Here is a 22,647-nt window from a genome sequence, read left to right as displayed (position 1 = left end):
TGCTCTATTCACCGGCCAAGACATTGTGATCTTCTACCTGCTATCCAACAATCTGAGTGAGTCCTGTCTGTTGTAGTAAACTTGGGTCAAAGCTTCTCCAGCTGAACATCTTTCATTTAGGGCGTGAGCAGATGCATATCCTTGTTATTTGTTAAGCATCTTTCAGTAGGTCACCTCTACTACCCGTTTGGTCTTTTCTATTTTGCCTACCAACAATTGACGGTCAAGATATATTCATCAGGTGGATGTTAACGGTCGTGATGAAGTCTACACACTTTTCTTCTCTTTTTCCTACTAAGCAGTTGACCGTCAAGATATGATCTAAATAATATCAACGGTTGTAATTCAATACAAACTTTTCTTTTTTTCCTACTAAGCAATTGACGGTCAAGATATGATCTAAGTAATATCAACGGTCTTAATTAAAATTACAAATCGGTTTTACAAAAAAAATTGCATTCACGGGCCCATTAATAACGGGGTAATGGGCTCTATGTTTGTTTTGTTTCTTCTGTCCAAAAAAAATTAGAAAACTGAAGCGGGAAAATTCGAACGTACTGATAGTGGCTCAAGGCGTCGCCTAGGTCAAGCCACGGCGGCGATGTACAATCTTCAATCGGAAGAAGGAGTGTAAGGGGCGGTTAAAGAATGTCCGTTGATGGTGTTGCCAAATGAATGGCGGAGGAGGATACGAGAGCACTAAGGATGGTAATAGTCTTTTTTCGTGCTCCTAGGGTTTGTCCGGTGACCGGAGAGAAGTCAAAGCCGATTCGAAGATTCCGCCCGACGAAGAAGACCTTAACGGCGCCGTTTTGGTTTAACTCCGACATGATAATCTTCCGTGCATTTGATTATCCGATGCAAAGCTACGGAGAGAGGTAAGGACGGCCGTGGATAAACACTCGTCCGTTTTCTATTTCTTTTTTCTAGATTAAACTACGTGTTGTTTTTTCGCATCGTAGAACGGGAGGCAGTGTAGAGCAAATTGGGGACTTGAGGCTGCAGAGCTTGATAGCGACAGTGTGGGGTCCAGCTACGGTTAACCGAATTCCATTTCCTCTAGCGTCACATGCGGTCATTTACATACTTCATACGTGTCAAAACACGATAGGGTTACTAGTGATACTTTCCTACACAGCACCGTAACGTTAGCAAAATGCTCCGTGCATGCTCCCTCTCCCTCCTGATCACTGTGAGCTTTTTCTCTTCTTATACTCTCATGGCGGATTCATAAATATATACATACAGCTTTACACATTATAAACGCAGATTCTTCTTTTTTTTCTTACGACTCGATTCTCTCTGTTTCTGGGTAGGAGTATTCTCGTGAGGTGACGAAGGATGTTTTACTCTCATCAGCTTCTAGCTCGAAAAGCTCCGTTAGGTCAGATATGGTGAGTCGCAAGCTCTCTATCTGTTAAACGTTTTGTTTCCATTTGTTTTCAAAAAAATCGCCATGGGAGGAGCTTCTTCGTTCCCGATCAAGCGTTTGTTCATGCTTCAAATCGCTTCTCTCGTTTCCATTGTTTGATCTCGCTGTTCATCAGTGTAATCTCTAACCTCTGTTTTTGTTTGTTCCTTCAAGGATGGCGGCTACGTTGCACGCGAAGATCAATCGGAAGAAGCTGAACAAGCTCGACATCATTCAAATCTGGTGAGCGATGATCTCTGTTCGTCTATTTTCTGTTTAATCCATGAAAAGACGAGCGTTGATTTGTTTTTGTTGCTCACAGCGAAGAGATTCTCAACCCGTCGGTTCCAATGGCTCTCAGACTCTCTGGGATTTTGATGGGTATTAACAACAATCTACGCTCATCGGACTTTTTGTTTTTGTTTTTGTTTGTTTCTGTTATTCATATTCTGGGTTTGATGAGTCTCAGTGTCTTCGTTTCGTTAGGTGGGGTTGTCATCGTTTACGAGAGGAAAGTAAAGCTCCTATTCGGTAAATTTTCTGATTCAATCAATTCTCGATCACACTACTTGTGTTATTATTAGCTTCTTTCTCCTCTCGTATTGATGTTTTCTGGGGTTTTTCCATTGATTTTGTCAGATGACGTCACTCGCCTTCTGGTAATCAATCGCACTTTTTCCCCGTCAAAATTGATATTTCCTTATTTGGGTTTGTTTGTGGATTCTGAGTTTTATATTCTCAGGTAGAAATTAATGGAGCTTGGCGCACAAAAGCTGCTCCGGATCCTACTTTACTACCTAAAGGACGAACCCACGCCAGGTCATTCTTGTATCTCTTCTTCTTCCTTTTGCGGCCGTTATGCTATTGGAAGAATCTGAAGAATATAAATGGATTGGGTTTTTTATTGTTTGCAGGAAAGAGGCTGTTACGTTGCCTGACAAGGACGAAGCTGATTTTGGGGATTTCGAACAGACTCGTAGTCAGTTACCCAAATTCCCCAATTTCATGGATTTTCAGCAGTCTTATATCTCCATGGTAAACTATAAACCCCCATTCCCTTTTGTCTCCGAGATTTAGATGATTGTGGCTGTTTATTTTCCTTTTACGTCTCTCAATCATTATCAATATATACTCCCTTATTAAAAGATTGAGCTATGAAGATATAAAAAGAACTCTTTTTGGGTTATTATTCATTATATGGAGGAAATAAGTTGGCGCATAAAGTGCATCTCTGAAGACTTGGTCTAACTCATTCATGTGATACTATTTAGTTGCCTCATTCTAGACCCCGCATGAGTTCTTCGATGGAAAATTCTTTGTGAAACGTGAATAAAAACCTATGGATTGTGGAAAAGGACAAACACAAAATGTAATTGATAGTGTGAATATAGATCGTAGTGTTCATCTTCTTGTCAACCAATGAATATTCATGTGCATCTTCGGTTTAGCTAATTCATTGTGTGGCTTTATCTCTTTGCAGCGGTTAGATGAACCCAATGTCAACGATATCCCCGAGCAAGAGGATCTCCATCAAGGTTTGTATCCTGAGACCTAGCTTTCATGAATATACGACATGGGTTTTAACTTATTTAGTGAATGCGTTTGTCAATTTCTGTAACGTTCTCAGCTGCTGCCGAGAATATCACACTCTTCGAGTATCATGCTTCATACCAGACTAATACTGAGACGTATGATCGCTTTGAAAGGTTAGTTTTCAATCCCACTGTCTACCTTTGTTCTTTGATTCACAGATATTATACCAGTTCCACAATTTGTTCAAGTTAGAGGTTTGTAGCGTTCCACTATTTATGTTAGTGATTATCTGTTCATTTCTGTTTTAAATTTTCCTTTTTTTGCTTTCTAATGGCCTCTCAGATTTGACATCGAAGGAGATGATGAAACTCAGTTGAACTTCAATCCAAGAGAAGGCTCGCAAATACCTCCAACTCTGATCCCATCACCACCTCGTCATCATGATTTTCCTGAAGGTAACTAGTTATGTCACTCCTTTAATTCTATAATGGCGAGATATGGTTACTGAATGAGTTATGAAGTTGAGTCAAAGGTGAAATTGCTTTCTATTTTTAAATTGTGCTTAGTTTAGAATCCAATAGCAATGGTTTGAGCGAACCTCTAGTATAGTAATCATGAATCTGATAAGGGAATGTACTTCTGTAATAGCCTTGACAAAAGACTGAGCTTCATAAACAGAAAAGAACAAATTTACTAACCTGTAGCTATATGTAGGAGGCAATCCCACAAGCCCTCAGCGCCAGGAGCAACAAGAGAACGGTAGGGATGCATTTGCTGAGCAGACGGCGGAACAAAACATACCGGACAGAGAGGTATTTTCTCTCACTAGGATACTTTCATCTCGTGAGAAAACAAATGGAATTGGATTTTCTTTTGCATGTAGGACCAAGATGTACCACGGCCAACAAAAAGAAGAGCAAGAAGGACAGCTACTTCAGCCATGGATTGTGAGCAGACTATTATCGCTGGTAATCAATACCAGTCATGGCTCCAGGATACATCTCACATTCTCTTGAGGGGAAAAAAGAGAAAGGTACAAATTAGTGAACGCCGCCTTCGCCTTTAGTTTAATAACTGATGCTCATGTTGGCCTAACACCTACATTTTATATTTTAGGCTCGAGGACCCGCTAGCCCAAGTATTGAGGTTACAAAACGTATGAAGCTGCCAGTTACACAACTCTTTGAAGAGCATGTGGACGGTTCTTACCCACCTCAGCTCATGGAGCTTTGGTCAAAATGCACTCAGCCTCTTCAAACCTCTACATCTGGTCTCTCTCTCTATCCATAATTGTTGCTCTATAGTTTTCTCCTTGTTGAAATGATTCTGACATTTGGTAATGCCGATGCAGAAACTGGACGCCCTGATCTCTCGGCGGAGCATTCTCCAGGGTTTGGCCAGGAGAGAATGCAAGACCACCATCAAACAGACCATGTAAGGCGTTGAAGCATATCATTTCATTTAAGTAACAATAAAAGAAAGGCACAAATATCATATCCTCTCTTACTGTGTGTTGATGTATGCAGCATCAGGGCACTGAGACAAGCTTCCAAAATCTTGGCAGTCCCGCAGAAAGACTTCGGAACGTTCTTGCTGAGAAAGATGGTTCTATAGAAGGCCTGATGGCTCGATCTCGAGCAAGCGCTGAGAATAATAACCAGGCTGCTGCTGATATTAGCGTTACACCTCTCTATTCTGGTTAAAAGCTTCTCTCTTTTTTATTCAGTCACCAGTTTATAGCTTGCAGTTGTAACGTTATTTTTTTTTGTTTTCCTTGGAAACTCCAGGAGATGATGTGAGATCCATGCCTAGCACACCATCAGCACGTGGGGCAGCTTCCATTAACATAGAGATCAACTCTAACAGGTCAAGAACAACATCTATGTCTTTTTTCCTGATACTAAATCCAGTAGCGGCCACAAACAGGTTTTTGCAATATAGGAAGAGGAACACTAATTAATTCTTCTTCTGGTTACTGAAAACAGTCGCAGGCTCAACAGAAAAAGGCAACATTCGTCACCAAGAAGAGGACTCGAACCAGTAGCGGAAGACAGAACGTGGGAGCACCGTGCTTATGACTTTGAGTTTTCAATGATACCTGAAAAGGGATTCACAGCTGATAACGGTAAAAAGCGTTTTTCCCATTGTCTCTTGATCGTACAGCTTTTAAAAACATCAAACTATAAATCTTGACTTGGGTTCTCTCTATGCAATCTCTTTCATAGAAGTACTAGCTGAGACTGGACCTACACAAACTCAAAAGCCAGTGACCACTCACACAGACGAGAAGATAACTGATAGCATCAAAAGGTAAAGAGATTCAGCATTATTTGATAAATCTATATATTCAGTGACAATGGTGATGAGATGTATAAATCCAAACACAGTCACCTCAAGACGCACTTTGAAACACCTGGAGCTCCTCAAGTGGAATCTCTTAACAAGCTCGCTATTGGAATGAAAAGAAACGCTGCAGCTCAACTCTTCTACCAATCCTGTGGTACTTACTATATATACAACTTCCATTCTAGTTACATAATTTAAAACCATAGCACGGCATCCCTGAAAGTTCAGCTGAGTTATAAATGGTGTTATGTTTCCAGTGCTAGCCACTCGCGGAGTCATAAAGGTGGAGCAAACACAGCCTTATGGGGACATTCTCATTGCACGAGGACCCAATATGTAAAGGCTTTGATGCTTTGAGATAAAAAGGTTATTTTCTTTTCATATTTAAGCAAAGAGAGAGGAGTCCCATAGACTTTAGAAATTATAACGGCTTAATACTTTTCATGAGACTTAATCTAATTAATTTTATAAGATCTTTTCCCCTGGTTACTTCATTTTTCTTTCCCGGTTTATATATTAATGAGGTCTCTATTAAGAAGATAGGGAATAGAGATTAGGCGAGTTAATACTTTAATTTATACACCGTTGACAAAGATAATGGCAGTCACGTACGAAGCCGCATTGCCCCCATTTCATTACAAGACATGCAATCTCCTCAATTAGTAGCACTCACGTCTAATACAATGTCGGCTTACAATTTTTTTGTGAATTAATTACACAAATAATTATAAAAAACACCAGTCTTTATATCTTTCTATATATACGGGCATTTCTCTCCTCTGAATCACAAGAAACTGTGGATACATATTACATTTTCCAAGAGACAAGAAACATGGACGCACGACCTTTGTCCTTCTCCGTTCTCGTCATCCTCATTGCCGCGGCGACTTTGGCCAGTGGTTACTCTCCTCCTACTCCTCCTCCAACCACCGTATACCCCGCCGTGAAAACCGTGGAAGCGGCGGTAGAAGGAATGGTGTACTGTCAATCCTGCGACAAGTACGGGTCATGGTCGTTGGGCGGAGCAGAAGCCATAGCCGGAGCCAAAATCAGCATCATTTGCAAGAACCACAGGCAGCAAGTGAGCTTCTACAAAGTCTTTCAGACCGATTCGTACGGCCATTTCTACGGTGAGCTCAAAGGTTTGAAAATGACTCCACATTTCTTAGACCATCCTCTCCACGCTTGCCGTGCCAAACTCGTCTCTTCACCTCGTGAGGACTGCAATCTCTTCTCCAACATTAACAATGCTCTGGACGGTGCTTCCCTACGTTATGAAGAGAAGAGGCTCAAGTGGAAGAACTATGAAGCTGTAGTTTACGCCGCTGGTCCATTGGCTTTCCGTCCTGATCATTGTCCCGCTACTACTGCACCACCTCCTACTTACTGATTCGAGTTTGTGTGTTTTGAAGATCATCATAATATACTAATTATATAAGAAAAATGTTTCCCTTTTTTTTATGGTTTGCCAATTGTTTGTAAGATGAGTTATGTGTTGTGTAATATTGTAATGGGACTCCTTTGAATCGAGCATACTCAGTTCAAGATCATTTAAATCTATCAGTCATACCACAAAAAAAAATATTAAACAAGAACATCAGGTCTTTCGTTTGTATCGAGTTAACTGAGTGTAAGATCATGCACTAACAATATTTTTTTTTTAGAAAAAATAAAACATTTCTTCAATTTAAGACAAACATAGGTAAAACAACAACAACAAATGGTTCTCACCATTACACAACAGAGAAGTATATTAAAGCAAGAACGCAAACCACAGACTTTGCCTCTATGAGAGTAAACATAGAGTACTTTGTTCCTTAGAAGTCCATTGGCATTGCAAACAATTTGTTGATCTCATCCAAGGCTACTTTTGTGCACACTGTTGGCTCAAACAGATCACGCTCGTTTTCTTTTCTAGGCGATATCTGAGTCACCCCATTAGTCTCTTGATGTTCCTCCTCAGCTTCATCATCATCATCCTCAAGTATTGAGAAACCTGCAGCAGCATCTGGTTTCTTCTCTTGTACTACTGCTTTTCCCTTGTTTTTAGAGCGGTTGGGTCTAACAAAATCTATCGGTTCGCCAAACATATTGTTTATGTCCTCCATAGCTTCCTTGAGGTTGACCGTAGGGTCCACAAGGCCATGGTGGCAGACATTTTCAACTGCTGGCTCTTCGGAGATGGTTGAACCCACAAACCTACGAACAACTGTGTCCTCTCTGAACCTAGCTCGAGGAGGACTGTTGTTTCTGTCTGCTTCTTCAGAGCTTTCAGGTGAATGGTCTCTCGGTTGGAGAAAGACAAAACCTTTTCCGGACTCATCGTTTTCATCCGTAGTCTCATCATCGTTTTCATCATCAACGAATATCTCAAAGGAGCCTTGATTCTTATCCACGAAAACTTCAAATCCGCCTTGATTCTCTTTGTCTTGACTTCTCTGTTGTGATTTTCTCTGAAGGGGAGCAGTTTCAATAGGCTCTTTGAACATGCTGTTGATTGCGTTCATGGCTTCTTTCATGTTTATCGTGGGATCCACCAAACCGTGATGGCAAGCGTTTTCTGCTTCAGGCTTTCCTACAATGGCCTTATCAACGAAATTCAACACTGGTGTATCATCCTTGCTGGCCAGTCTAGGCTCCTTTTGTGACCTCTCAGCCTTCTGGTGCTTTTCAGACACTTTTAGCTCTTGACGCTGCAGAGAGGAAACACAAGTTGAGACATCTTGAGAACATGCAAAGATTTGAACAATCAAAACAATGGTACCTGTGTCTTTTTCCTTTTGTGCCTCTCCATGCGACTAAGGAATTGCAAGTAAGACTTCTGTAACTCATCCATGGGTTCCGCAAGGCTAGCGCATAAGAGAGGTACATAGTCAATCAATCTTAATCATGCCTTTATAAACTAATAGAGAGGTTCACTCATCTTAAGCATCCCAAACACTACAAAGGGTACTTACTTTTGGACACCAAGACGGTACATTTTCTCAGCATCCTCGAACCTCTTCAACTTTTCATAGTGGAGAGCATATGCCTGGTAGAACAAAGACCTCTTGGTCCCTATACTGTTTGCTTCCATAGTCCTTAACAAAGCTTTTGGATCATCTACAAAGTCCATCTACCCAAACAATCACCCATTACAACCCACAATTTCACTAATCAACAAATTATCTACGCTGAAAAAAATCATCCAGACAACAACTCCAGACCATTCAAATCAAAATCATTTAGTTGCTTCCCAAAGTAAAAAAAAAAAAGGCATTTCTAGGTTCTAATCTCTTCAAAGCTTTGATTTTTACAAGTCAGGTTAGTAATGAGACCATTTACAGTGATCCACGTGCCAAATCAAGGGGGGTAAAGTGTTGATTACCAGCTGCAACCAAACACGAATATACCGAGAATCGTTCCTATATCTCTTATCAGACTCAAACGACTGAGCACATTTCTGGAGAAACCGAGGCAGCTTCTCGTTCAGTATCTGAGGCGGCAAGCTCTCTTTCATCTTCTTAATACCTCTGTTTTAGATTCACCCATTCAATTCAAAACATTACTCAACTAATTAGGTTTTATTTGGATGCTTCAGACACAGACTGTGAAGACAATAGAAATGAGATTACCGGATCCAGGGAAGAAGATGGTCTTTCCCAGAGTATGACTTGATGTCCACGATCAGTGAAGCTAACAAGTTCTCGTAGCCGTTCTCGTTCTTCGCCATTGTTGTGTTCTCACTTCCTCGAATTGATGAAAGCGAAGAAGGGAGGCTAAAGAGAGAGATGAATTTGAAAAAGATTCCACCTTTTTGTTTACTTCTGATTCAGAAAGAGGCTTTGCTTTGTTCTCTAATCACCTAACGGGCCTAATCATCTAATGGGCCCACTCAAGGGATTTTAATTTCATATTCTGATCCAGAAAGAGGCTTTGCTGTGTTCTTCTGTAAGCCTAATCAACTATTCGGCCCAACTCCTTAACCGGAATAACCAACTAACCGGCCAAATCAGCTAACCGGGTAAGCAAGGGATTCGATTCACTCTTTTTTTTTTGGGACGCCGTCAAATTGATTCACCGATTTGCCGAAAGCTCTCAGTTGATTTCTTATTCTTCTCATGGCGAATCCGGTGGATAAACCCGACCCGAATCTCACCACCCCCGATGAAGGTGAAGTAAGAGAAGAAGAACTCGAAGACATCGAAGAAGAAGATGACTACGAGGGAGAAGACGATAACGACGAAGCTACCGCTTCGAAACCCCAAACGCGAGAGGACGCTGCCGCGAGTCGAGCCAACGCGCAGAATCTCTTCCGTCGCATGGGAGTGGCTCCGGTTCCGGTGCGTGTTCACGACGTGATCGTCAAGGGAAACGAGAAGACCAAGGACCACGTGATCGAAGCCGAGGTGGAAGGTGTGAGGCAAGCCACCACGTTGCAGGAGCTTCTCGAAGCTGCTAATGTCGCCAATTTCAATCTCCGCGCGCTCGATATCTTCGATTCGGTCAAGATTACGCTCGACGCTGGTCCTCCCGAGCTTCCTGATACCACCAATGTGGTTGTCAAGGTCGTCGAGAGCCAATCCCCTCTCGCAGCTGAAATCGTAACCTCCACGAAATCACAGGTAATCAGCTTCATCGTTTTGTTCAATTGATTCGTGTTATTGAGTCTTTGGCCTTAGGTGTGAATCCATGAGTGTGATGTTCTTTTGTAAGCTAGGTCATCATTTTCTTGAATGGATTGTGTTATTGAGTCTTTTGCCTTGGGTGAATCCATGAGTGCGATGTTCTTTTGTAGGCTAGGTCATCATTTTCTGGAATGGATTGTGTTATTGAGTCTTTGCCTTAGGTGAGAATCCATGAGTGTGTCATCATTTCCTTGAATGGATTCGTATTACTAAGTCTTTGCCATAGGTGAATCCATGAGTGTGGTGTTCTTTTGTAGGCTAGGTTATCATTTTCTTGAATTGATTGTGTTATTGAGTCTTTGGCCTTAGGTGAATCAATGAGTGTGATGTTCTGTGTAGGCTAGGTCATCAACCCTTGAAGGCTCATTGAAGTACAAGAACATTTTCGGCCATGGAGATATCTGGGACACTTCTCTCGCTTACGGCTGTGACAATTCTGGGGAGGTTGGCTTGGGGTTGTATCTCCCTAGGCTCAGAGGACGTCCATCTCCGTTTACCTCGCGTCTTTACCTCTCCACGCAAGATTGGCTTAAGTTTTCTTCTTACAGAGAACGAGCTCTTGGTGTTTCCCTCGGTGTTCTCTTGAGCAAGAACCATGAGCTGGGATACACGCTTGCGTGGCGTAACTTGATTGATCCCACGCAAATGGCGTCAAGAACGATAAGGAGACAGATTGGGCATAGTTTGGTGTCTGATCTGAAGTACACTTTTAAAGTTGACGAGAGAAACTCGTCCTTGAGGCCAACGCGTGGATACTCTTTCGTCTCCACTTCTCAGATAGGTGGTCTTGTGCCTGATAGTCGTACACTTCGGTTCTTGCGTCAGGTTTGGGATTCTGAACATCCTTTTTGCCATTTTGTGACTCTAAATGGAAAGATTGATTAGCTCTTTGATTGATAAGATGTGTTTTTATTAACCCCTTGTCAGGAAATTGATCTTAAGTATGCTGTTCCACTTGGTTTTTACCGTTCTGCTCTAAACTTTGGTGTATCTGGAGGAATCACATTTCCATGGGGAAGCGGATACAAGAGCAGAGCGTCTTCTGTGTCGGAGAGGTTCTTCTTGGGTGGGAACATATCACCTGTGTGTTCTTTGGGAGGACCATCTGCGTTATGGGGATTCAAGACAAGGGGACTGGGTCCTAACGAGCCAAGGAGGGAAGTGGAAGACGATAAGAGTGGTGACACATATGAGCGGGATTTTGTGGGAGGTGATGTTGCGGTCACTGCATTTGCGGATCTTTCTTTTGATTTCCCGTTGAGATGGTTCAGGGAGAGAGGAATCCACGGGCATGTGTTTGCATGTGCTGGGAACATGGCGGAGTTATCAGGGAACAAGTATCGCAACTTCACTGCTCCCAAGTTCCTGGAGACATTCAGAAGCACAGTAGGTGCAGGGATCGTGTTACCAACGAGTTTATTTCGCATGGAGGTTAGTTATTTCTATCTTCTCATCAAGAATCATTAAACCCTTTAAACAGATACTGATTGTCCCCTTTGTTATTTCTTATGGCAGCTTAACTACTGCCACATAGTGAAGAAACAAGAACACGATAGAGCAAAATCTGGGTTTTTCCTGACATTCTCAACACCATCATCTTAATGCCACCTTTGATGATTTCATATCCGTGGCTGTGGCTGCTCGCAGTGTCGTGTTCGCCGTTTGGAATTGAAACTGGAAGAAGAAAGAAGTCGGTTTTGGTCGGTTTGGAAATTTCTTGACAAAACTTTTACTTAAAACCGGGATTATTGTTTTCATGCGTCTTTGAATAAGAAGGGTTTCGACTAGAGTTGACACATAACGTTTTGTTTCATTATGGTGACACAATTTGAACACTAACATTTAAGCTCATGTATTTTCTAGAGCAACCACAACGTTTTAAGATCGAGAAGTGCTAAAGCTTCCGCTTCTCGTATCACATTTTGGCTTTTAGGAGCTTTTGGTTTTCAATTTCACAAGGTCACACAAACCATTGATCATAAATTCATACATACAATGACAACTTCACAAAAATACCTGGTTTCTGTAGGATACTTAAAAGAGTGGTCTGCTCAATTACACTAATGTACCCTACGATGATGCTAGAAGATAAGACAAAAAGGCTTCCTAACGAGTTGTTTAACTTATATCCTACAGATTAGCAATACTAACAGGCCCCTCCTCCAATTTGCAAATAGCCTAAGCAGAGTTAAGTACATCTTCATTGCTTCACCACACTACTCGCCTGTACAATAACCAACAGTTCAAACATTCAGGAAGAGTGTTGTCAGAATAATAGGAACATTGATTGATTCATTTGGTATTCACCATGTAAGTTTTAAGCTTCATCAAAATAATCTACATCAATGAACTTTTGGTTGCTTAAGACACTTGAACACACAGAGTTATTACCTAAAGTGCAAACCACAAGCTCCACAAGAGGTCTGATTACAGAACATGACATTTTTCACACAAAATGCAATGAGATGTTGCTGATGAGAAATGATGCATAGAAACATGGAGTTATGTTCTTACCTGAACCACCCTCTCACGTTTCCGGTTTTTTGATTTCTCAAGCTCTAATTGCATCTCCATCAACATATTAATTCTTTTTAACTCTAGCTCCTTAACAACTTCCATTCTTTGCTTCTCCAGTTCAATCATCATCTTCTGCTTCCTACCTTCCACTCTCTCGTAAACTTCCCCCAGCTTCACAATTGTTCTAGCTAGTTCCTTACACGCCGACTCTTCACTCAGATCTCCCTCTTCCACACGAGGATACTTCCTAGAGACGAGGCCCCAGTCCCCAGCCTCGTCTTCATCATCTTCACGAGAGCTTTCCCTATGCTTGTTACCAGTTAAACTCAGATAAGGCTTTAAAGCCTCTGACTTGACAACTTCCTCCGCAGGTTTCTTCGAGACGGGACCGATCAAGACGTCGAGGCGGTCAAAGAAACGCCAAGCCGACGGAGAGAGCTTGGCCTTCTCCGCTTTGTACTTCTTCTTCAACGTATCGATCCGGCTCTTACACTGAGTGTCCGTCTTCGGACGACCGCTACAGTGGCTCGAGTTCACGGCGCCGGCGACTTCCTTCCAGTCGTTCTGCCGGAGATTCCCGAAATTGAGTCTGACGAAACGATGCCCCCACGCTTGAAGCAGTGTTGCAGTCGCGTCTTCGGTCCACCAGTCTTCTCGTCCCGAAGGCTGACGATGAGAAACAATGGAATGTGGTTGCTGAGGCTTTGCCGGAGGAGGAGGCGTCGTCGTCGTTTCCATTCTTTGCTTCTAACAGTGCGCAACGGAGGAGAAAGAATACAGAGTAGGAGAAGAAACAAACGAAACGAAAAAGAAGAAAAGTTGGAGAATGGGATAATTGCTTGCTTGACATGATGACCGGCGGTGACGTCAGCAACCGTATGGGCAGTTTATGTTTGGTCCCAACGGCGACTTTTGCCTTTGCCTTTTTATGTTCTGTTCTGTTCGGTCTATTCTCTCAATGTTGTTAAACCAAACCAAATCTCTCTATCTTAAACCGAAACAAATCCGGTTCATGTTAATTGAACGAGAAAAGTTATCTTAGTGGGCCTTGTCGTTGGCCCAATGGTCACAGGTATACTCATCACTCTTCAGGAAACCGAGCGCACAAACCGAATGTTATGGTCAAACCGGAAACCGGTTTGAGAAAACACGGACGGCACGGCAGCATCACTCTGAAATTCAAATCGGGTCATCATCTTCTTCTCTCTGACTCTTTCTCTCTCAAATCGAATCTTTCTCTTCTGCGATTAAAATTTCTCACACGACCAATTCGTTTTCCACAAGCTCGCCTTCTCCGTTTGATGCATCGTCTCGATTGAGAGATTCGAAATTTCTCTCCCTCAAGCTAATCCCCGACGAAAGAGTGAGCGATCGGCTCATCTTTTATCGATTTGACTCGATGTTCGCCAAGAAACTTCTGCAGAAAGCCTCTGGAGCTGCTCAGAAGCCTGCTCCAGCTCCTCCGCCACGGGTATTGCTTGAGAGAGAGAGAGAGAGAGAGAGAGAGAGTCTAATAAAGGATTTGATTCATAGTTTTTTAACCTTATAAAATGCATCACGCATATATACTATCTTTGCAGGGATGTTTGATAGCAGAAGACTTGGATCCTCATATTGTCTCCCACTACGGGATACCTTCGACGGCGTCTCTTCTTGCTTTTGACCCTATTCAATGCCTCTTGGCTGTGGGAACACTGTAAGTGTTCATGCTACTGCTTAGAAAGTTTGTTTTCTTCAACATTATGATTGAAATGCAGGGGTTACTTATTAAAAGTTTGCTAATTGATTCTTTCTCTAGTTATTATAGTTACTACAATACCTATGTATGATAGAAAAAATCATCTCTTTTGGTTTAGTTTTATTTGAACTTAAAAGTTATTGTTCTTTTTTGCAAACCTTTAACAGAGATGGAAGGATCAAAGTGATTGGTGGTGATAACATCGAGGCGATTCTTTCATCTCCTAAGCAGTTACCTTTCAAAAACTTAGAGGTTTGTTGTTATATTCTGCTCTCTTCTTAGTTTGATGGGAGGCTATTATCGCAGTCCTCCCACTTTGTGATCCCAAGTATCTATAACTCCATCTGACATTGTATCTGTTTCTTTTTAGTTCATTGAGAACCAAGGCTTTCTGGTCAGCATCTCAAATGACAACGAGATCGAGGTACCATTTCTGTATGATGTTTGAAATTTCTGTAATATCCAGAGATGTCTTCACTCTCAACTTGTAATTGTCCATTCCGTCATTTTGTTCAACAACCCATCTGATCGAGCGCATCCAAAAAATTTCTTTATTTATTAGGTTTGGGACTTGGATCTTAGAAAGACAGCATCAAGCCTACTTTGGGAGTCGAACATTACTGCATTTTCAATCCTTCATGGCACTGGTTACATGTAAGATGACAATTAGCAGCAATGCTATTCTATGAACACTTATTACGGCGTCGTTAACTACTTTATTATCTCGTTCACAGGTATGTTGGTGATGAGTACGGTATGGTGTCTGTTGTAAAGTACAATGCTGATGAAGGAAAATTAGTGCAGCTTCCTTATTATGTTCCAACTGATGCTTTAGCTGGTATGGTGTATCTCTTTTCAACCTGATGATCAAATGTGTCTAGTAACTTTATTAAGTTTAGAAAGTTTTAGTTTTCTGGATGGAGTTATTAGTTAGTTTCTTAGTTAATGTCTATATATATATGCCTTCACCTAACTATTGGCACAGTAAATTATTGCCTGGTTACCGTTTTCGTATAAAGTTTAGTACCATATCCTCGTGCTATTTCGAATTAGATGCAAACACAAAAGACCTTCCATGTTGCATTTTAATTCTTCTTTCAACGTATTTTCTCCCATTTCTCTCTTTTTTCAGAAGCAGCAGGGCTTTCATCACCTATTGACTATCCTGTTGTTGGACTTCTTTCTCAGCCTTCTTCAAGGGGAACTAGGTGAGAACAAATTTATGTTGTTTTGTGTAGTTATTCTTGTGACCTGTAGATGGAATATTGGAATGCATTTCTGCTCTGAATCTGACTCTTTGAGCTTGTCCTAGTATTTGTAAAATCACATATTTAAGTACCAAATAAGCTGGTCTGTTCTTACTGCCTCGATCAATACTTTATTTTCCTGCTCCCATCTCCCCTACCGTTAATGTTTAAATTAGAATACCATCTGAAAGTATTGTAGCTGGAAGAAATAAAAAAAGCATTTTCATTTCTACCTTCTTTTTGCTATGCTATTGCAGTGTCTTATTAGCAATAATAAGCTAGAAGACCATCTTCTTATGATTAACTTTATAATGAATTTTAAAGAATTATCCTGCAGATTGTTGATTGCATTTTCAAATGGATTACTTTTTCTTTGGGATGCATCAGAAGATCGTGTGGTTTTAGTTCGAGGGAACAAAGATCTACCTACGGAGGGTAAGACAGCCAATGATTCTCTGGAAGCCTCACACGATGAGCTTTCTGATCTTGAACTAGATGGGAAAGAGATAAGTTCTCTGTGTTGGGCATCAGCTGATGGTTCAGTTCTTGGTGTTGGTTATGTGGATGGAGATATATTATTTTGGGACTTTTCTGAGGGGCAAAAGGGAAAGACATCTAATCATGCTGTTAAGTTACAGTTGTCTTCAGCTGAGAAAAGACTTCCTGTCATTGTTATGCATTGGTGTTTGGATGTGACTCGCAAGAATTGTGGTGGAAAGCTCTTTATCTATGGTGGTGATATCATTGGCTCTGATGAAGTACTCACGGTAAGAACGCAGCACTGTGTTTAAAAGTTTCATAGTCCCAGATTGTTGCACTTAAGGGAAATATAAATTGATCATCTGTCTAAATAAAAACATTGAAGGACTTTTTTTTTCTAAACATGTTGCATTTTTGGTGGTACAAGAGAAACCCAGAAATGAATTCTTACCTTGCATATGCAAACTTATATCCTAATATGATGTCTTTTTACTGATCTTATGCAGATGTTGGCTCTTGATTGGTCTTCTGGTTTGGGAGGTCTGAAATGTGTTGGCCGTGTGGACTTGACCCTTAGTGGTTCATTTGCTGATATGGTATTGTCTCCAATTGCTAGTTCAAGGCAAAGTGGGGTGTTTTTATTCCTGCTGACAAATCCAGGACAATTGCAAGCGTATGATGATACCTCTCTGGCCTCTCTGATGTCTCAAAAAGAGAATAATAGTTCTGCTTCTCCGCTGCCATATCCGATGGTTGTACCGACGATGGATCCACGGATGACAGTAGCAGTGTTTGCTGCATTAAATGTGAATGACAAGCCGTCACTGGCTTTATCCGAGGTAATCCCTTCACAAATTTCCCAAGTTCTTACTTCCTAATGTGAGGCTGTTAATTTATATCTTATTCTTGATAGATAGTCGTAGCTGCAAAATCTCGAACGCCACGTACTCCATCTGGAGAAAGTGCACAATGGCCTCTAACAGGTGGTGTTCCAAGCCACCTTGATGACTACAAGCTTGAGAGACTGTACATAGCAGGATATCAAGATGGGTCTGTGCGAATATGGGATGCAACCTATCCATGTCTGTCTCTCATTTACGACTTGAAGCCAAATGTATGGAGGCTGTAACTTTCCTTCTTTTGACGTTTATCTTGAATTTGTTAAGAATTTTTCCTTCAGCCAATTAGTTCATCCTTTACCAATGATCAGGCAAATGGTATTGACATAACTGGAGTAGATGCATCAGTAACAGCAATTTCCTTCTGTCCTAAGACTTCTTGTTTGGCTGTTGGTAACGAAAGTGGAATGGTAAGAATACCTGTTTCTGTTGATACTTTCTTGATTCCAGCTTTTAGTTTATACCTGATTTTCTCTCACTTTTCTGGCTCTGTAGGTTCGCCTATTCAAGCTGATCGGCCATAAAAGTGGAGGCACTTTGGAAGTTGTTACCAACACTGACAAAAAAGGTTTGGGACTTGCACAGCGAATCTTTATAACGTTGACTCTACAATTTTTCTTTCTGTTTTAACTCATACTGTAGGCTCATTACTTGTAGCTCACCATTTACATCAAGAAGATGGACCTCAATGGCTGGCTGCGTACTCCTTCCTGAGTTCCCCAGTTTGCACCCTACGATTTGTACAGTCTACAAGAAGGCTTGCTGTGGGATTTAAATGTGGCAGAGTAAGGATTTAACATTTTTCTAACTTCCAAGTCTCCGCGTATAGCCGCTCTACTTTTCATTTCATATTTCTACTTTTCATTTCATATTTCAGGTTGCAATGCTCGACATTGGTGCGCCATCAGTAATTTTCGTTACAAATAGCTTATCTGACACCGGTTCCCCGATCGAGTCACTCTGTGTAAAATCCTCGCCAGTTCCTACTGATCAGAACTCCATAAGCTCCGAAGCTCTTGATGATTTAATTTTGTGTGCAATGACCAAGGATGGGCAGACCATTCTTTTCGATGGCAATAGTGGGAAAATGCTCGCCTCATGCTTGAAACCTCTGAAGAATCCAACTGCGATTCGTATGCACATTATAGGTATATTTTCTTATACAACATAAAACTCTGTGTTTCTTACGCTTACGCATCTAGTAAATATATAGAAAATTGTATTTTGCAGAGAACTGCTATGAAAACTCTGAGATGCCCAGCGAAAAACATGAGAAAAAATCTCATATGATCAATGCAAGTGAGAGTCATTCACCAGCTGGTGAACATAACGCTGTCACAGAAACAAAATTTGTTGATCAGATATTTGAGAATTCATTATTTCTCATGTGTTCTGAGGATGCACTGCGCTTGTATTCTTTAAAGTCTTTATCTCAGGTATATTAGAGGATCTATCTTGATTTGTGATTCCTAAAATATCTTGCTGGTGTTTTCTGATAACAAGGACTTGCTTTCAATACCTAGGGAAGTCTTGAGAGCATTATGGAGGTAAATCTTCCAAGGACGTGTTGCTGGATGGGGACCCTGAAAAAGGATGGAAGGGAATGTGCAGTACTATTGCTTTACAAAACAGGGCATATTGAGATAAGGTGATGTTCTAATTGGCTACCACAAGTATACCGTTATAGATGATCCTTAAATTGCTCAGAGTAATCAGCTAGTTTGGTTATATGAACAGATCGTTTCCGAATCTTGAAGTTGCAGGAGAGAGCTCTTTGCTGTCACTTCTTAGTTGGAACTTTAAGCCTAACATGGAGAAGACAGTATGTTCGGATGATTTCGGCCATGTCTTACTGGTGAGACTTCTTAATATACTTGCATGTTAACCAATTTTGTATGGGCCTTTATAGGTTTGAGTTTTGAATGCAATGTATTAATTGTGAAGTTAGATCTTGATTTATAAGTTAGCATGTATTAATACTATGAGAGAATATTTAATATCGGATACGTTTAGGACTAAAAGCTAAATTTACAGGTGAATGGTTGTGAAGTTGCCATCCTTTCGTTTCTGGCCCACGCAAACGGATTCAGGTACTGGATGACTGTCTTCTGTCCCATACATATTTTCTCAATGAATAGAACTATTAATTTTTCATGATTAGCTAGCAAAGTAACAGTTAAACTTACTAATACCTAGCTTTGTATTCATCTCAGACTTCCGGAGTCTTTACCTATGCTTCATGACAAAGTCCTTGCAGCCGCTGCTGACGCTACCTTTAGCCATTTCCCTGTCCATAAGAAAAACAACGTATGTTCTGTTTTCACATGTGAACCCTTTTTTCATAAGCTCCATGATTTTGCTATAAAGTTTCTGTAATCACAGGATGGCACTCCCAAATTCCTAAGTGGTATTATCAAAGGCTTCAGATCAAGCAATGAACAGAAGGTGGAGCAAGTACAAGATTTCTCCCACCTGGGGAACATCTTTTCTAGTCCACCATACCTAAAGCCTTCTGCTATTGGTGGTGACGATGAGAAGATTATCGAGCTAAACATAGGTTTGTAATATTTACACCAAGTTACTCATCTTCTGTTTCTGGCCTGTGACTGAAAATTGCTTTTGTGTAGATGACATCGAGATAGATGAACCTACGAACATATTACCTTCAACCGGGAAAGACAAAAAGGAAAAGAAAGGTAAACATATCAGATTGCCTCAAGTTTTATTATTGCATGTGTTTATTATCGTTACGAACGCACCAGTTGAATCTAAAGTTTATTTTGCAGACAAAAGAACAGATAAGGAAAGACTGTTCGACGGTGCATCCAGCGATGCACAACCCAAAACAAGAACAGTTGATGAAATAAAGGCCAAGTACAGAAAAGCAGGGGTGAGTCAAAAACCAATGCGACTATATACCCATAAGAGAAGTTTGGCTTCTATTCTTAACATGGTTGGGTAATTTTTTTCAGGAAACCTCAGCAATAGCTTCACAAGCAAAGGACAAACTTCTTGAGCGCGGAGAAAAACTCGAGGTAATAACTTATGCAGCAGAGTTTTCATCTTCATTCGACCTTACATGTTGCGAAGCTGTATAACACATTGATCCTAACTACGAAACATATTTTATTTGCCTTTATAATACCAGAGGATCAGCCAACGAACAGCTGAGCTCCAAGACGGTGCTGAGAACTTTGCATCCATGGCACATGAACTCGCTAAACAAATGGAGAAGCGAAAATGGTGGAACATTTGAGAAAGCTGCCACACTGTTTGCTTCATGTGCATGTTTACGTAGTCATTGTCACAATCTTCGTGCGTACATAAATTATGTTTCCCACAGGTGAAAACTCTATTTCATATTTATTTTTTTAACAATCAAATCTGTAAAATAGATTGACCACAGAGAGCAACCATGTTAAACTTGAGAAGTTGCTTGCGAGCTGATTTGATCTTCTGTTTCCCTTCTTTATAAGAGGCTGTTGTGACCGTCTTTCAAAGTTTTTTACTATGTTTCATCGCTTTTATGAAAAATTTAGGAGAGAGACCATTGTGTGTAATTAAATTGTAGTTCGTCTCTTAAAACCAAAATCTATGATTACTCATTTAAACGATCAAATTAGAGTTGATACACATACAACACAAGGGAATAAAGGTATCACTGATCAAAAGTTGATGAACCGGCTGATGTCTCTCTATATCGACTCACTGTCAACAACACAGAACTTTACCATCACTCACTGTCTTCCTTTCTTAGTGCAGCAAGAAGGGCATTTGTACTGCTTCATGCTCTCTGCTTTGGCTGGTGTTATCTTCACACACTTTCCATGGTACCAACGTTCACATACATCACAACATATCCAGAACTCGACGTTTAGGTAGTGTCCTCCACAGCTTCCACATAGTGTATCTCCATGCTCGTCTTCTTCGTCTTCGCAGCTCTCTTCCATTAACTTCCTTGTGATCTTCATCTCTCCTTCAATTGATCTCTACACCAAACCAAAAAGATTCCTAAGCCCTTTTCTCTTTCTTTGTGGAAAAAAGTCTCTTTCAGCCTTTCAGGTTATTAACAGTAACAAGCTTAGCTGTTGGAGAGTTAATTTATATACCTTTAAGCCGTTTTGGTATTTGCTCTCATGATCCATGCTTGGTTTATCTTTGATGGTCTTCCTACCGGTCACTACTTCAAAGAGAGTTGGAAGATCGTTGATCAGACTGAATAGGCGATTCCTAATCATCGAATAGAGAATAAAACATAAGCTCATAGACATAGCAGCATAAAACTCAGAGCAGCATGCTACATTCACAAGCTATTGGGATATGTAAAATAGTGAATATCAAACATCATGCCATCTTAAATGTTCATAAGGAACATAATCTAAAAAAGGAAAGCAAACTAGTACATGTATTATTCCTTACAAACTTGACTACTGTCACAAAAGGTTTATATATTTCATCCTACAGAACATTCTTGTCTTCTCACTGATAATTGTTCAAACATGAGAATACCTCACTAATCAAGAAACAATGTGTAAAAAGGAAGTCACATACTTCTCATTGCGACTAAGCCGAGCGCCAAAGTAGGAGGAAACAGAGAGCAACCAACAATCACTGTGGACAGCAACTAAGGAGAGCCAATCTTGACGCTGCATGCCATCTCTTGCGAAATTGATTCCAAGCGCTGGCTCTGGAAGCTCAGGAGGCACTTCCTCCGCTGGAAGATTCACTTCCCACGTCCCATTCGGGTGTCCATACAAACACAGATTCTCCATTTCTACAAAAGCAAAACGTTCAACACATAAAAGCCACAATGGTGAACCATGAAGACCAAATCTCTCAAGAACAAGTGAAACAGAGCAGAAAAAAAGTTCATCTTTTTATGAAGCTTTAACATTAAAAACAAATACATACTTACCAGGATTGCATAAAGAGTAGAACTTGTCAACATCTGTTAAAAAAGGAAAGAAACTGCGTAAAATAAATCGCCAAAAAGAAGTATCTAGAGAGAATGAGAGGTTGTGTGTCTACTACCTACGGAGAGAGCTCGAAGAAAAGCAGAGCGACGACCTCTAAAATCCTTGAAGATCTCTTCGACGGTGCCAGGATTAGAGGACTCGCCAGCCATTTTGATCAGTGGTGCTAAAGATGGATTGAAGTCAGCATCAATGGTTTTCAAAACAACACTATGCGTCAAGACATGTAGACTCTAGAGAGAGATGTAATAAGAAGAAGAACAATAGCGAGTAGATTAGAACCCAAGGCCCATTTATTAAGACTATTTTCATGGGCCTGGCCCATACTAATCTGTAAGAACAATAGCGAGTAGATTAGAACCCAAGGCCTAGATTTACATGGGCTCTAAAACTGGGGCAATTCCCTTGTGCAATTACCTTAATTGAAGTCTGTACTTAAATAGAAGACTGTTGTTAATCATTATTACTCCCTCAACTTTTTGTAGATAATAATGGTAAATTGGAAATTTCAATAAAATAATTACATGTGTTTAATATTTTTGGTTTAAACTTATAAAAATAGCTAAAACATAAAATAGTATATTTATAATCAATTTTATAAATATATTAATATGTGTGAAACACACACAAAAAAATGCATCATTTAGCAATAAAGAGAGTATTATTTTTGCTCAGTAGACTATTTAATTCATGCGAATGCACAAAAAAAAAGACTTATTTATTTCATGTCCTGCAAATTCTTTTATATATTAGGAGTACTTTTATTATTTATTTATTTTTGTAAAAGGAGTACTACTTAATGTTTCCTAAACTAGTGTGTATTATTTTAACAAAAA

The 22,647-nt window shown here is 40.5% G+C and overlaps 7 protein-coding genes across 10 annotated transcripts; 4 read left to right on the top strand and 3 right to left on the bottom strand.

Moving 5' to 3' along the window:
• The first annotated feature begins 390 nt into the window (after positions 1 to 390).
• On the top strand, positions 391 to 5,779 carry LOC106419222 (sister chromatid cohesion 1 protein 1). Of its 3 annotated transcripts, XM_048742601.1 has the most exons (22): positions 398 to 878; positions 963 to 1,192; positions 1,317 to 1,394; positions 1,586 to 1,654; positions 1,734 to 1,792; positions 1,898 to 1,942; positions 2,051 to 2,070; positions 2,154 to 2,230; positions 2,326 to 2,446; positions 2,892 to 2,946; positions 3,039 to 3,117; positions 3,287 to 3,399; positions 3,659 to 3,756; positions 3,828 to 3,977; positions 4,061 to 4,214; positions 4,296 to 4,378; positions 4,471 to 4,642; positions 4,732 to 4,810; positions 4,930 to 5,069; positions 5,170 to 5,254; positions 5,332 to 5,444; positions 5,548 to 5,779. In XM_048742601.1, exons 3-22 carry the CDS (start codon positions 1,342 to 1,344, stop codon positions 5,628 to 5,630), a joined length of 1,848 nt encoding a protein of 615 aa, XP_048598558.1. In that variant the 5' UTR covers positions 398 to 878; positions 963 to 1,192; positions 1,317 to 1,341; the 3' UTR covers positions 5,631 to 5,779. The 3 variants fall into 3 exon arrangements, with proteins under 3 accessions (XP_048598557.1, XP_048598558.1, XP_013715434.2); XM_048742600.1 differs by having other exon boundaries at positions 391 to 1,192; positions 1,734 to 1,942; XM_013859980.3 differs by lacking the exons at positions 398 to 878; positions 963 to 1,192 and having other exon boundaries at positions 1,247 to 1,394.
• Positions 5,780 to 5,942: 163 nt separating this feature from the next.
• Positions 5,943 to 6,840, top strand: LOC106419266 (non-classical arabinogalactan protein 30-like). The gene has a single exon (XM_013860023.3). It carries the CDS (start codon positions 6,123 to 6,125, stop codon positions 6,678 to 6,680), a length of 558 nt encoding a protein of 185 aa, XP_013715477.2. The 5' UTR covers positions 5,943 to 6,122; the 3' UTR covers positions 6,681 to 6,840.
• Positions 6,841 to 6,926: 86 nt separating this feature from the next.
• Positions 6,927 to 9,096, bottom strand: LOC106419197 (mitotic spindle checkpoint protein BUBR1-like). The gene is made up of 5 exons (XM_013859955.3): positions 8,905 to 9,096; positions 8,658 to 8,802; positions 8,248 to 8,405; positions 8,055 to 8,139; positions 6,927 to 7,983 (listed from the first exon to the last, which is right to left on the bottom strand). Exons 1-5 carry the CDS (start codon positions 9,000 to 9,002, stop codon positions 7,108 to 7,110), a joined length of 1,362 nt encoding a protein of 453 aa, XP_013715409.2. The 5' UTR covers positions 9,003 to 9,096; the 3' UTR covers positions 6,927 to 7,107.
• A 235-nt stretch (positions 9,097 to 9,331) lies between these two features.
• LOC106419456 (sorting and assembly machinery component 50 homolog B-like) lies at positions 9,332 to 11,825 on the top strand. Its single transcript, XM_013860244.3, has 4 exons — positions 9,332 to 9,894; positions 10,297 to 10,782; positions 10,885 to 11,388; positions 11,473 to 11,825. The coding sequence occupies exons 1-4, from the start codon at positions 9,391 to 9,393 to the stop codon at positions 11,557 to 11,559; spliced, it is 1,581 nt and encodes a 526-aa protein (XP_013715698.2). The 5' UTR covers positions 9,332 to 9,390; the 3' UTR covers positions 11,560 to 11,825.
• A 75-nt stretch (positions 11,826 to 11,900) lies between these two features.
• Positions 11,901 to 13,432, bottom strand: LOC106419458 (trihelix transcription factor ASIL2). The gene is made up of 2 exons (XM_013860245.3): positions 12,472 to 13,432; positions 11,901 to 12,181 (listed from the first exon to the last, which is right to left on the bottom strand). Exons 1-2 carry the CDS (start codon positions 13,210 to 13,212, stop codon positions 12,158 to 12,160), a joined length of 765 nt encoding a protein of 254 aa, XP_013715699.2. The 5' UTR covers positions 13,213 to 13,432; the 3' UTR covers positions 11,901 to 12,157.
• A 226-nt stretch (positions 13,433 to 13,658) lies between these two features.
• On the top strand, positions 13,659 to 20,331 carry LOC106419370. Of its 2 annotated transcripts, none has more exons than XM_048742599.1 (24): positions 13,659 to 13,945; positions 14,055 to 14,170; positions 14,380 to 14,464; positions 14,583 to 14,636; positions 14,775 to 14,866; positions 14,947 to 15,050; positions 15,348 to 15,420; positions 15,797 to 16,226; positions 16,446 to 16,778; positions 16,853 to 17,053; positions 17,150 to 17,248; positions 17,334 to 17,406; positions 17,496 to 17,623; positions 17,716 to 17,986; positions 18,069 to 18,274; positions 18,362 to 18,486; positions 18,576 to 18,693; positions 18,873 to 18,928; positions 19,052 to 19,145; positions 19,221 to 19,395; positions 19,466 to 19,534; positions 19,625 to 19,728; positions 19,811 to 19,873; positions 19,987 to 20,331. In XM_048742599.1, exons 1-24 carry the CDS (start codon positions 13,874 to 13,876, stop codon positions 20,092 to 20,094), a joined length of 3,249 nt encoding a protein of 1,082 aa, XP_048598556.1. In that variant the 5' UTR covers positions 13,659 to 13,873; the 3' UTR covers positions 20,095 to 20,331. The 2 variants fall into 2 exon arrangements, with proteins under 2 accessions (XP_048598556.1, XP_013715598.2); XM_013860144.3 differs by having other exon boundaries at positions 15,345 to 15,420.
• Positions 20,332 to 20,417: 86 nt separating this feature from the next.
• LOC106419372 (PHD finger protein ALFIN-LIKE 1) lies at positions 20,418 to 22,074 on the bottom strand. The gene is made up of 5 exons (XM_013860145.3): positions 21,870 to 22,074; positions 21,754 to 21,786; positions 21,390 to 21,612; positions 20,948 to 21,068; positions 20,418 to 20,827 (listed from the first exon to the last, which is right to left on the bottom strand). Exons 1-5 carry the CDS (start codon positions 21,961 to 21,963, stop codon positions 20,576 to 20,578), a joined length of 723 nt encoding a protein of 240 aa, XP_013715599.3. The 5' UTR covers positions 21,964 to 22,074; the 3' UTR covers positions 20,418 to 20,575.
• Between the last annotated feature and the right edge of the window lie 573 nt (positions 22,075 to 22,647).

The sequence above is a fragment of the Brassica napus genome, chromosome A10 (assembly GCF_020379485.1).
Source record: "Brassica napus cultivar Da-Ae chromosome A10, Da-Ae, whole genome shotgun sequence".
Lineage (NCBI taxonomy): Eukaryota > Viridiplantae > Streptophyta > Magnoliopsida > Brassicales > Brassicaceae > Brassica > Brassica napus.
The sequence above is the reverse complement of the archived record's forward strand: the minus strand, read 5'-3'. Positions and strand labels throughout refer to the sequence as shown.

What these genes read in the sequence shown, in the direction of transcription:
- LOC106419222 (XM_048742600.1), top strand. Translation starts at nt 1,342, where the DNA reads ATGTTTTACTCTCATCAGCTTCTAGCTCGAAAAGCTCCGTTAGGTCAG. An exon ending in GAAAGTAAAGCTCCTATTCG is followed by an intron (nt 1,943 to 2,050) that starts GTAAATTTTCTG and finishes TGATTTTGTCAG; the next exon opens with ATGACGTCACTCGCCTTCTG. An exon ending in AAAACATACCGGACAGAGAG is followed by an intron (nt 3,757 to 3,827) that starts GTATTTTCTCTC and finishes TTTTGCATGTAG; the next exon opens with GACCAAGATGTACCACGGCC.
- LOC106419266 (XM_013860023.3), top strand. Translation starts at nt 6,123, where the DNA reads ATGGACGCACGACCTTTGTCCTTCTCCGTTCTCGTCATCCTCATTGCC.
- LOC106419197 (XM_013859955.3), bottom strand. Translation starts at nt 9,002, where the DNA reads ATGGCGAAGAACGAGAACGGCTACGAGAACTTGTTAGCTTCACTGATC. An exon ending in CATCTTCTTCCCTGGATCCG is followed by an intron (nt 8,803 to 8,904) that starts GTAATCTCATTT and finishes AATCTAAAACAG; the next exon opens with AGGTATTAAGAAGATGAAAG. An exon ending in TTCGTGTTTGGTTGCAGCTG is followed by an intron (nt 8,406 to 8,657) that starts GTAATCAACACT and finishes TTGTTTGGGTAG; the next exon opens with ATGGACTTTGTAGATGATCC.
- LOC106419456 (XM_013860244.3), top strand. Translation starts at nt 9,391, where the DNA reads ATGGCGAATCCGGTGGATAAACCCGACCCGAATCTCACCACCCCCGAT. An exon ending in CACTTCGGTTCTTGCGTCAG is followed by an intron (nt 10,783 to 10,884) that starts GTTTGGGATTCT and finishes ACCCCTTGTCAG; the next exon opens with GAAATTGATCTTAAGTATGC. An exon ending in CGAGTTTATTTCGCATGGAG is followed by an intron (nt 11,389 to 11,472) that starts GTTAGTTATTTC and finishes TTCTTATGGCAG; the next exon opens with CTTAACTACTGCCACATAGT.
- LOC106419458 (XM_013860245.3), bottom strand. Translation starts at nt 13,212, where the DNA reads ATGGAAACGACGACGACGCCTCCTCCTCCGGCAAAGCCTCAGCAACCA. An exon ending in AACGTGAGAGGGTGGTTCAG is followed by an intron (nt 12,182 to 12,471) that starts GTAAGAACATAA and finishes GTTATTGTACAG; the next exon opens with GCGAGTAGTGTGGTGAAGCA.
- LOC106419370 (XM_013860144.3), top strand. Translation starts at nt 13,874, where the DNA reads ATGTTCGCCAAGAAACTTCTGCAGAAAGCCTCTGGAGCTGCTCAGAAG. An exon ending in GATTCGTATGCACATTATAG is followed by an intron (nt 17,987 to 18,068) that starts GTATATTTTCTT and finishes TGTATTTTGCAG; the next exon opens with AGAACTGCTATGAAAACTCT. An exon ending in ATTTCGGCCATGTCTTACTG is followed by an intron (nt 18,694 to 18,872) that starts GTGAGACTTCTT and finishes CTAAATTTACAG; the next exon opens with GTGAATGGTTGTGAAGTTGC.
- LOC106419372 (XM_013860145.3), bottom strand. Translation starts at nt 21,963, where the DNA reads ATGGCTGGCGAGTCCTCTAATCCTGGCACCGTCGAAGAGATCTTCAAG. An exon ending in CGGCTTAGTCGCAATGAGAA is followed by an intron (nt 21,069 to 21,389) that starts GTATGTGACTTC and finishes TTCGATGATTAG; the next exon opens with GAATCGCCTATTCAGTCTGA. An exon ending in AATACCAAAACGGCTTAAAG is followed by an intron (nt 20,828 to 20,947) that starts GTATATAAATTA and finishes GGTTTGGTGTAG; the next exon opens with AGATCAATTGAAGGAGAGAT.